Source organism: Dermacentor silvarum, chromosome 1 (genome assembly GCF_013339745.2).
Source record: "Dermacentor silvarum isolate Dsil-2018 chromosome 1, BIME_Dsil_1.4, whole genome shotgun sequence".
Lineage (NCBI taxonomy): Eukaryota > Metazoa > Arthropoda > Arachnida > Ixodida > Ixodidae > Dermacentor > Dermacentor silvarum.
Genome location: NC_051154.1, coordinates 81,865,506 through 81,877,745, shown reverse-complemented (window position 1 = coordinate 81,877,745; position 12,240 = coordinate 81,865,506). Strand labels below are relative to the sequence as shown.

The 12,240-nt window shown below is 42.9% G+C and overlaps 1 protein-coding gene across 1 annotated transcript in view; it reads left to right on the top strand.

The window, feature by feature from the left end:
* LOC125939676 (ankyrin repeat domain-containing protein SOWAHD-like) overlaps window positions 1-12,240 on the top strand; it is an 84,414-nt gene that overhangs the window by 28,579 nt on the left and 43,595 nt on the right. The window contains exon 4 of the mRNA XM_049664981.1: window positions 1,319-1,324. Within this exon, the coding sequence (XP_049520938.1) occupies window positions 1,319-1,324 (6 nt within the window). The remainder of the gene's footprint in view (window positions 1-1,318; window positions 1,325-12,240) is intronic.

Sequence of the window (12,240 nt, the reverse complement as noted above, 5' to 3'; positions counted from 1 at the left end):
CGGAATGGCGTTTGACCGTGGCGGCCGCGGTTTTCGAAGCTGTAACGGTCGCACGGAAAACCCTGGCGCGCTCCGTCAGCGCGAAGCACGACGAACGCGTTCTGTGGCCTGTACGACCAGCCGCTGCTACTACAACGCTTGTCCGTATCTGTCGGGTTTGTCGCCAGTGAAAGCTTGTACGTTGTGCGGTCGGTCGTTGCTGCCGCCTGACTACAGGCATCTGATTACAATAATCTAGGATCTGTTCCGTCACCGGGTGATTCTGGTCGTTCGCAGTGCCTGTGGTTTGTGTGGTTATATTTATCATCATGCGAATACTCACCGTTATTTATTTATTTATTTATTTATTTATTTATTTATTTATTTATTTATTTATTTATTTATTTATTCATACTGCAGCCAAACTTTGGCTATAGCAGGAGTAGGAAAAGAACAATGAATTATACATATACATTACAACTGTGAAATAGCAGTGAGAAATTCATCTAAAGGGCATTCACGTACATTTCCGGGCAAAGCATTCCAGCACTGAATCGTGTGAGGGAAAAAACTGTACAAAAACAAGTCTGAACGAGAAATATACGGAACAATATTAAGAGGGTGATATTGTCGAGTATTCGTGGGGGCTGAAAATGAAATGTAATCTTGCGAAGAACAACGTGCTGAATTTACATAACTCTGGAAAAACTTTAAACAATCAAAGTGGCGACGTTTCTGGAGTGTGATTAGATTCAGGTCAGAAAGATAGAAAGAGGGTGAAAAATATCTATCATAACGACGACAGATGAACCTAACAGCATTTTTCTTTACTGACTCTAAAGCCTTGACGTCTTTCTTATGATGGGGATTCCATGTGATAGAGGCGTACTCCAATATCGGACGTATTAGGGTTATATAGGTTATCAGCCTATAGGGTGTTTTGGTGCGGAACGGAGCGTGCGCTGCAAATAACCAAGGCGTCGAAGGGCTTTTTTGCATGTTCAATATGCGGAGACCAAGACATATCATGCGAAAAAAGAACTTCCAAATATTTATATTGGTTAACTCTGTTTAGGGATTGATTGTTAAAGGAGTATATGAAATGAGATATAGAACGATGCCTTGAAAATGATAAAAGGACAGTTTTGCTGAAGTTGATGGTCATCTGCCACTGTTTGCACCAGCTACAAAACCTTTCAAAACAGGTGTTAAGAGCGACATGATCAGATTCACATTTAATGACACGATATATGACACAATCATCGGCATATAAGCGAATTTTTGAGGCAATAATAGAAGGTAGGTCATTTATATAAATTAAGAAGAGGAGAGGGCCGAGCACGGAGCCTTGAGGTAAGCCTGACGATACACCTACTGTCGGGGACTTACTAGAATTAAAAAGTACATACTGTGACCATTTGGAGAGAAAGCTGGATAACCAGTTTACAATTCTGCAGTTATTTAAAATGCTTTGAAGTTTATGTGAGAGTTTGGCGTGAACTACTGTATCAAAATCTTTTGAGAAATCAATAAATAATGCGTCAATTTCAGCTAAATGTGACATAATGAAGCGCTACCTGATAATTAAGTTAATTATTTTATTGGGCATTTATACAGTTCTACTGTTCGGCCGAATCGCCCAACCGCAGTCGCGTTCACAAATTGTTGACAGCGCATTCGGTGCGAAACGTCCTACTGTAGTGTTTTTTAATCCTTTCTGTGGGGGCGTTGCAAAGGAATTGCTTGTTTAATGTATTTTGTAGCGTTAGCTACACTGGCCTAGCCAAGCCCGTTTCGCGCGGCACATCAAGAGCCGTGCTGCGCATGCGCAAGGATCAGTGATGTCACACGGCTTGCGCACCGGAGCCACCGGAGCCGGCACCTCTCGCGCACTCCGCCGCCGCCGCGCGCGACTCACCGCCGCCGGTCTGCGCATTCCAGAGGAGTGACGTCGTAGCCGTTGTAGACACACTGGCGCCGGCGCGCGCTCGCTGTGCAGTCGCCGTCTGACACTGCGCTGGAGCCGCTGCGCTTCTGACTGGCGTTTGCGTGTGTCATTGAAGCAGCAGTAAGCATGACAATCAAGCTAATCCTTGACAATCTAGACAACCAGGAAAGCTAAGAATAATCAGCTGAACCTTTGCTAACGCTACGTATATCCTGGCATAGCCGAGCTAAGCCACTGCAACTTTTTTTTCAGTGCCAAGCGTTGGCGAAAAATTGAGCATCATGGCAAATGGTTACGGTCGTTGTTGTGTCATGTCCAGATATTGTATGTTTCCTTGAATATATTTTTATCCGGCATGGTGGGTCGCGGAGTACAGAGGCCGATGATCCTGCGTTACCCAAATCTCTCCTAAGAAATATTTATGTAATTCAAGTCCGTGTTGAAAAAAAAATTACCCTGCAAATGTCCAATCTTTCCGCAACCATTAGCATGGCCATGAGGCGTAGTGGGGAAGCGGCTAACAGATTCAGCGTCGCGTTTAAAATGGTAGCCAGTCGCGCACGAACTGTAGCTGTGGTTTGGATTCTTCGGTGTAAACTGGATAATGGCCGGCCGATACGTGCGCACCGGTTTTTGAGAAATTACTGTGAACCAAAATATGCCCGAATTGCATAAATTTTCAAGCCACTGCTCCGGAGAAATCTGACAAAGGCAGACCCAAGCTTGGCGGGCACGTGTTAAACTATGGGTGTGCACGAGTTCGGGCCGATCCGAAAACCCGTAGCTGGCCCGACCTGCAGGCTTGGCTCGAGCTACCAGACTGGCCTGCGCTCGGGCCGGATGAAATTTTTTTTTATAGATCGGGCGGGACAGTGGCTTTTAATGTCCCGAGGTCAGCCCGACCAACCTGATCGACGTTGATGCAGAAATTGTTCGCAAGACTTTGCGCACAAAGCAAAAGCGGGAACTTGCTCTGAAAGGCTTGAATTGCTGATACGGTACTTTGATGCACGTAAGAGAAGCTTTGTGAACCCTGATAGTTAGACTCGCTTCAGGGTATTAGAAGCTACGTGCTGTGCGAGGAGGCTACCTTTGGCTGTTCAAGTTGAATGCATGGAGACCGCTGCACTTATGTATAATTGGTTGCGTTAAAAAGTTGCAGCCATGTGGTTTTTGAAAGCAAAATATCATTCGCTCTTTTTATTCTTTAACTTGCTGTCAAAAGCAACCTGGAATTTAAGAATACACGATCAAGTGTAACAGAAGCTGATGTAAGTTATGAATGTCAGTCTTTCATAACTGCATTAGTTAGGCGACAGTTGAAGGCTTTAATGTTATCGTATGTGGCAATCGTGAGTTTGGTGAAAACGACTCGCCACGTTGTCTCAGCGGTTATGGCCTTAAGATGCATGCTGAGCACAAGGTCGCATACTATGATTCCCGATGCCTCTACGGCGTCTGTCGCTACCACACCCAGAAATACCTGATGAGATGTCCGAAGTCGACAGATGGGCAAAGTTTCTAGTGTAAAATTACTAGTTACTGCAGATGAGTGCGTGAATCGTACTTCCTTAAGAGGAAGCTTTAGCTCCGGTCCAACTCCGATGCCGTCTATCAAATACATGTAAAACGCAGAAATACTTTTATGAGACAATCCCTGCGCCGATTTAAATGAAATTTGTTGCACTTGACAGCGAAAGTTAAATTTTAATGACAATAGAAAGCAGAATATTGAATTAGGGCCTGCATTTTTTTTTAAATTGCTGAACATCGTTACGGTAAAAAAGAAATATATATAGAAGCACGAAGTTTACAAATCCGTAACTCTTCACCAAAAAAACAGATGTCGCAGTTCTGTAAACTCCATTCGTTAGAGCATCTAAAGCGGACAAATTTTATATATTAATTTATAGCTTACGTGATTTTGTAACAAGTTTATAAGGGTTTTGGAAATGTTCTACTCGCATATTAGTGATGTACGTATTATTAGATGCAGTTTACAGCATTGGGATATCATTTTTCATCGATGAGTTGAGTTATAGACATAGTCTCGTTTCCTGAAATTTTGCGATTAAAAAAAATATTGATTCCCTTAACCCTTTCCGTATGGGGCATGGTTAGCCCTCTATCGATGGTTTGAAACGCCGCTTTCGAGGCTTTCCGTGCCGCTCACGAACATACTGCGCTGTCAGATGTGATGGAGGAGAAATATATATTTTAGTTTTCTAAGCAGTTTGCTTTTTTTCCCGCTAGGCGGTGATTTTTAAACGTGCTCAGTAAAGCCCCTATATTTATAAAAGTAGCGCCATCCACTTCCCTCCTCCTCCATTCCACTATCGCGCTCGGCGCGACCAGCGCGATCGAGGCGCGATATCGACAGTGGCGCCTCCTGCGTCGGGCCTGCCGTGGCAGACGACAGCTAACGCGCTACCAGAGGAAATCCGAGGAAAACTTCGATCGCGCCCTGCGGAGACGTTTTTGAGGCGCGATTTTGCTTCGTCAGTCAGTAACTGGTCTTAATAATGCCATTTTGGAAGTAGCAACGCGACGATGCGAGACGGCGCAAATATCAAGTGTGCAGCAAGCGTTTGCGCACGCCGGATGGTAAACAAAAAAAGCCTTTTGCTCTCGCCTTGTCGGTTGCGGCAACTTAAGGCGCAGCAGCATGCCATCACAACGAAGTTCTTGTCCCTAACACGTTTGATCCGTTTGTGCGTACAGCACTTTCGTCGCACAGGCCCGAAAATGGCAGTCGGAGCGCGCTGGAAAGAAAAAAATATACAAAAACGCGACGCGAACTTCCACGTGACACGGATTGGCCAATGGGGGAGCGGAGGAGGCTGGGGCGACAGGAGGCGGCTAAGAGAGGGCAAGGAGGAAGCGCCGGGGTGAGCGCGGTGGCGGCAAGATCTAAGAATGGCGCTACTTTTATAAATATAGGGGCTTTAGTGCTCAGAAGTTTCGCGATCGTCAAAGCAGAACGCAAAAATGTCTGGCTCCGGAAACGGCGCGCGCGCTTCGGGAGATCGCAGATATCGCGATTCCGCTGCCTCTGCCACCTCTGCGGCTGATCTTATCGATACATCGAATAGCAGCGAGTCAGAGGACGCTGACTTTTCGTCAGACGACGACGCAAACCAGCCCGAAACATCGGCGACCGTAGCCCGACATGCCCAATTGTAGTACTTGCAGTTAAATTTTTGTAGCGAAATACCTGTTCAATAAAGTTTTGATTTTTTTCGCAGATAGTGCCTAATAGACGGCAATACATTTTGTATATCTCAATGTTCGTAACATTTTTTTCTTAGTAGATACAAGCGTGTCTTTAAAACTTTGTTCGATTCTATCAGTGATCACAGTGACGCTCCGGCCGCGTTATCAGTGGGATCAGCGGGCCGTGAACTGTGAGGGATAATAGTGACATAGAATCGAGCGGAAGGCATCGCTCGATTCTATGCCATTCTTATCCCTCACAGTTCACGGCCGTCTGATCCCACAGATTACGCGGTTGGAGCGTCGCCCTGACCACTGACAAAGTGTGAAAAGGAGTAGCATTGGAAAATGAATCGCTACAAAATCGCGGCCCAGAATCAGACAGATTTGATGGAAAGTGTCAGAATGTGAATCCTGTGTTATTGTTTTGTTATCTGCGTGGCCATTTCACTAAACTTCTTACATATCCTTCTGCCTCTCTAAACTTTTTTTTTTCTTTCTTTTTAGCGCGTTAGTCCACCACGCATGTTTACAAGCCCCCACTTCTCGGCTGTCATTGTCACAAGCTATTTATTTAAAACTATTTATCTTACCATAAATCAGAGTGAACCCGTGTAAGTGTAATATTTACCTTAAACATTTTATTATATAACATGAATGTGTACCTATTGATTTTGCAACGTTTGACGCCGTTTGTAGTGGCCTTCATCTCGCCTTTCTGTATTCGCCTGGCTCCTTGGAAAGTGGATATAGGCCGAGACCGGGTGATGTTGACCAGCAGACTGACCCATACTTTCATTTCTAAACGATGCAAATACAGTGTCAACATGCCTAATGTGGAACCTACGGTGGCTTCATATATGAAACGGTGACCGTCGTTTACTCCGCGAGTATGTAATGTTCGCCGGCGCAGTCTTGAAACGACCAGCGTAAGACGCGACACACTGACACGCTCCCTTGTTTGTTTTGTTAACTTGTCATCAACGTTGTAGGGCGCGGTCGCAGCTCTCCGGCGGGTGTGGTTTGTTCAAATTTGCTGCTTGCGAAAAGAGTGGTTGCCTCCTTTTGTGTGTCTTTGTGAGGACTACGCTGACTTGTCTTTTGTCATCCTCTCCCCCACCCTCTTTTTTTTTCCTTCTCTCCTTTCTACGTGCGTCCGTGACGGCTGCCGGGGCATCCTTCACACCAACCTGGCGCGCTCACTTCACGCTCGTCACGTCGATTTGCTCCCTCGGCCATCTGCTACGGACTGGCGTGCCCTTCCGTCGGATTAGCATGTAAGTGCTCTTGTGGGCGCTCGACGCGCGCTGGCTGTGGACAGTCGCTGACGGCTCGCCTGGCATTCGTCTCGCGTAGCGCGTTTGCTGGCGACCGTCGTTGCCCGTTGCGCAGTACACGTGGCTATCGCTGTGTCCGCCCAGTCGCCTTGGTTGCGCTTTTTGGGGGACCCTGTGCATCTGTGTGCTTCAGAGCAGACACGAAATGACGCTAGACTCGTACTACATTTGCTCATTTGTGCGGCGGAAAAGTAGAAAGAAGAAACCAATTCACCGGTAACTTAATTGCGTGACGTTACAAACCTCGTGGTCTCCGTTTCGTTTTCTCTAAAAGGAGATTGTGCAAATATTGCTGGGTTCAGTATTTACCTTCGAATGCATTTTAATTATATTTTAACAATAGCCAATTATCAACTCAGCCACCAGTCATTGCCGAGGTCTATGGCATCAGAGGGAGCACTGAGGTTGGCATCCACAGTGTTTCACGTGTATCACATAAGTTTGCTTTTGGCAAAACGTCACCCAAGAAGTCATCCAGTTGCTATTTCAGAGTGTAATTGTTCATTGTGCAGTGGCAGCTTTTACATTGGGTGCTCCCTATTCAAGTACATGTGAAACACAGAAATGTTCTCATTTGACCAGCACAACAGTGTTTATTGCTCTCATTTATACTAATCATTTTTTGGGAATAATTTTTGCATAACTTGATGTAAACATAAACAGTCAACTTATGCTATTGCCACATGAGCCGCAATTTTTTTTTTTAGCCGTTGTATTATATATCAATATTCAATCTCATAAGTGCTATGATGATGATATGCCTAAAACTTACAAAAATTTTCTCCTAAAGATAAATGTGTGTGCTTAGAAAATGTCTGTCACTATACAAATCTAGCATCAAAACAAAATAGTATTGATTTTTACATCACAGTCAATGAAGTATCATTGAGCCAAAGTAGCCAGTTGTGTATGCAATGGCAAGAATTTGCTATAATTTATACTGTTTATACCAGTGAACCTTCTTATTCTAATTCTTAGCAAATCTTAGAAATAGTCCATTAGTACTCATGCGTACAAAATGTGCTGGTGCATAAACCATGGCTATATTCGGGTGTATTATACGAGGTGTTTCAGCGAACACTTTCGAAAAAAAAAAAAAAAACATTCCTGTGGCAGATAGCACAATTCTAGTCCATAAGCTGGTCTAGTCGAAGAAGTGGACTTGCACAAAAAATTGAAATGCGTAATCGACTAATAAACAAAAATTAACGGCCACGGCTACGGTTCTAACTAATTACCTTATTGCACATATTGCAATTTACAAATTCTAGCAGGTGAGACTGCAAGACATATCCACTTGAAAAGAATTGTGTGGATGACACCATTTATGAGATATGCGTCATCAAACTTGCGGTGAAAATGCAGTCGTTCCACTTACTTTTTTAATAAAATGTTGTTTTATGTATTGAAGCACAAAAGTAACTGGAATGCTAGCATTTCTCTGCAAAGTTTGGGAAATATCTCGAAACTGGTGTCATCCTGAGGTTTCATTCGAAGTGGAGCCCCTTGCGAAACTCCTCGGCTAGAATTTGTAAATTGCAGTATGTACCTTAAGGTAACTAGTTGAAATCTTAATGAATTTTTGATAATTAGTTAATCATGCATTAAAATGTTTTCTGCAAGTGATGTCCGCCTCTTCGAGTTGACCAGCTAGCTCATGGACTAGAATTGTGCTATCTGCCACAGGCAATTTAAAATCAAATTTTGAAAGTGTTTGCTTAAAGACATTAGGCTGCATATGGTGTTAAAGTGAATGTCATTAACTTGTGTATGCTTAACACCATTTTAACAGCATAAAAACACAAAGGCAAAAACCAGTTATTGTCATTTTTATATAGATGTGGCATGAGCATAAGCTTTTCTTTAGATATACTAATAGATTCAGTTTACAGTATTCCAATATTTTATTCTTGTTGCAGAGGTATAGAGTTGTAAACTTAGTACTTAAATTTTGTTCAATTGACTGATCTAAAATTTTTCACTACAGACACTCTGGCATGTTTTCGCCTTCACCGTGCTGTCCCAAGCTAAAGGGACATTAAAGACAACTATTAAGTCACCGTGGACTGTTAAAATACAATTCCAGAAATCTCGCAGTACTTGTTTCGTGCTTGAAGGGTCCGCATACCTTTACCGCAATTCGCCCGCTCCCGAGCGGGGAATGGTGATGTTGCAAACGCCATAACCGCCCTTTACTGGCATCAATGTGTAAAACGGTGCCCAACAGATGGCACTATGAATATTTGCGCGAAATGCAAACGCGTGGCCACGGAGAAACTGAGCCAAAACAGAGCGTTTGATTCGCCACTGCGATTGCTTTTAGTGAATGGCGTGGACTGTTTGGGCATCCCGCGACATCACATGGACATGGAATTCTGTGCTACTTGCAGTTTGTGCGGGTTTCGCGAGCCAGCAATACCAGCACAGCACTATGCGATAACAAAACTACTGAAACACGAAAGCACAGGCGGCCCCGAGTTGTGCAAAAACGAAACTATTCGACCACCCGCGTCGTTGTAAAGAGCGTAAATATTTGTCAAGGGTAATGTCAATGAGTCTTTCTTTTTTTTTTTTTTTTGTAAAAATTGAGCTGGTGAAGTAGAACTGGGGAAGTAGCATTTTCTTCTGTCTTATAATGCAATACAATGACCCTTTTATTACAAGTGGTTGAGTACTAGTGACAGAATTATAATGAAGAGTGCCTATGTCATCGGGCTAGTACTTGAATGTCCCGTGTGAGTCTCAAATCATATCCTGAATTTACCTCAATTTCACGATTACTAAAGCTTTGTTCCCGATAATATTGATGCCTTAGACGTTCTGAAGCATTAATCTATCACTTTAGCTTGACTTAATATTTGCCTTTAGTGTTCCTTTAAGTCCATCTGAGAGGAGAATGAGTGGCAGTGATGCCAACCTCCTTTGCCGAGATATCCCTAGATGACCCTAAAAAATCCCTAGTTTTGCAGGAAAATTCATAGCTTTAGATTACTTATGGTAATTTTTCATGAGTTTTGCGCTCAGTCGGTAGTGTAGGTGCAATAGTGAAAATACTACATGGATTGTGGCAGTACTATAACACGAAGAACAAGGAACAATAGCTCTAAAACTCATGGCACACGCTAATAATTTTTATCTCAGCTCTTTTCATGCTACAAAAGCCATCACGAATCGGCTCAAACTTGTCCAACTTTATATTGATTCTTCATTGCTCGTTCCCTTTAGCATAGGTGAGCTCTAGATAGTTGCACCCTCCCCAATCAAAGTGACCTGACAAAATGTTATCTTTATAAAGTGTGATAACGAAGCATTGAAATACGAATTTGAATTGTTGAAACAATAAAAAAACAAATAACCTACTGAACGGCACTTCTGGTATTTACGTCGGTGTTGGGAAATATGCTAGAGCAGCTATTTTCATGCCAGCTTCGAATACACCTGTATTTTAACAGAACAGGCGTCATGAACAAACAGAGCAAACTTTGAAAGGCTTTTATTTATTGCACTTGGATAATGAGTCCTAGCCTGAAGGAAAAAGTGAGCGGAAGGTTGTTGCCATCACATACAAATTACTTTAGCGCTGTTATATATGCATGCTTGCTGCTGCTGGACCCCAAGACTGCAGTCTTGCATTGTTTGCACGAATTAACCGCTTTGACGAAGCTTGACTTTCACGATCTACTGAAATCTTCTTTTCGGCTCTTTTGGAAAGTGCAACATTCTCCAACTGTTTCTAGAGTAATTCGTGCACAACCACACAGACAACCCAGGCATTCTATGCCGAAGACCATGGCCAGGCGGCCGTGCAAAGTCAACATCTGTTGGTTCCCCTGGAAGTGGGCTATGCAATGACGAAAAGCTGCTACGAAAACTGGTTACGGCGGCGACAGCCCCTTCAAAGAATGTCCCCACCCTGAATGGAGTGGTGGGTGAGGCGGGCATTGAGGCACCCTAATACGCACTGTCTTCCCACGTGCCTAATGTTTTAAGTCATGAGATCCGAGCTTTTCAGTTGAAATGGTAAAGCGAATGCCACCATGAAACTTCCTCTTTGGGACATACAAGCGTGCTCTCTGCTACCGACACTCCTAATCACGGAAGCTAGTGCTCGCAGTCATCTAGTGACATCTATTCATGTTCTTTGGGCGTGTGACATCACGCGTGTTTAGTAAGTAAGTGAATAAACTTATTGCAACTTATATGGCCACTAAAACTACGAACTTCATGTAATTGTCTATTACTTTGTGATTGCTGTCAGTGCTTCACCTTTGCGGCAAACCTGTTACTTTTTTTTTTCTTAGTTGTTGAACGTCTGTATGAAAAAAATGTTTTTAATGTATCTGAATAGCGGAAAAAAAAATGGTGGTTGGGTGCAAGCGGCAGGTTCCTCCATATTTTTCTTATGTCCCTCTTACCTTTCAAATGAAGGTACACCCTACATTTGAATTTTGTGGAACACCAAAGCAATGAAAAAATGCCTTTTTGCAGCCAATGTCCAGTCACCATCATACTTAACCAAAACAAGTCTTAGGTGCCTTTTGCTTCTCGTGCAGAGGATGCTGGGGATTTCTAGTTGGGGTGCCTTGAATGGTGCTACCTTAATACATCTCCCTTCTGAAGCATTTGGATGTTTGCTTCTTACATCCTTGTTAAAGTTCAACTGCTGTACGTGTCTTCATTGTTCATGTTAAGTCTGATGCCGACTGCGCTTGTCCTGGAATTTGCAGTGCATTCCACACTCTTTTGTACCATTACTGCTATGCACTGCTCATCTTTAGGCTGTGTGCCATGGTGTTAGGAAAGTCGCCTTTCCACAGCAGTGATGTTCCATAAAAATTTGCCCACATTAAGCGAAGAAGACTTTATGCTTACTGTTCATGTCCTTAGTCTCCAGTACTGTAAGCAACAAAATGACTCATAATGATGCAGGCAGGACTTTTAGGATTTCTTGTACCTTATTTGTTTGTGTGCCACCTGATGGTGATTATTTTCAGGCAAAGTACACATAGTGTCTCTCTCTTAATAATTTGCCTGTAGTCATGCACAAAATTTGTAACCATGTGTTTTCTTTACTTACACTTTTCTCTTCTTTGTTTTGCATCCCTGTCCTGTGTTGCAACTTCACCAGGGGGTAAGTTTATACGACTCTCACTCCATAAGCTCATTAAGTATTTCATCTGCATATTTGCTTTTGCAGCTGCTTTACATTGACAAGTTATGTTGTTAGGCAATGTGTGGCCCATGAACATACTTTGTAGCAATTCGGCAATTTTTTTACCACCTTGGTATGCTATAATATAGTGAATGTGAAAATTGACTTACATGGGTGACCTAAAAAATATGCGATATCATGGTCATATCAGGTGTAAGCTGTGCTGTTTAAGGGGACAGGGTAAGCCCTATACTCCCCATGTATTTTTGGGCATATTGTGGTGCACGTTTTTCAGCAACTAATAGAGATATCCTCCAGAGGTTGATGTCATTTTGTTCAGTACTTTGTCTTCTATCTACTGAACCAAAAAAAGTTTATTATACAAAAAAGTGAATTATCAAGAATTTTTTTTCTTCCCAGACATGCTTTTAGAACAATTTGTCAATTTTCTTCTTATATCACAAAAACTATTTATTGTACAGCCTTAATTTTGGTTCAGCATATTGCCGCATAACCATTTAGTATGCACACAAAAAATCAGCATGCTAGCTTTTGTCATATTGAAAAAAAATTGTACCGACATAACGAAAATTCTTGTTTTGAGAAAACTG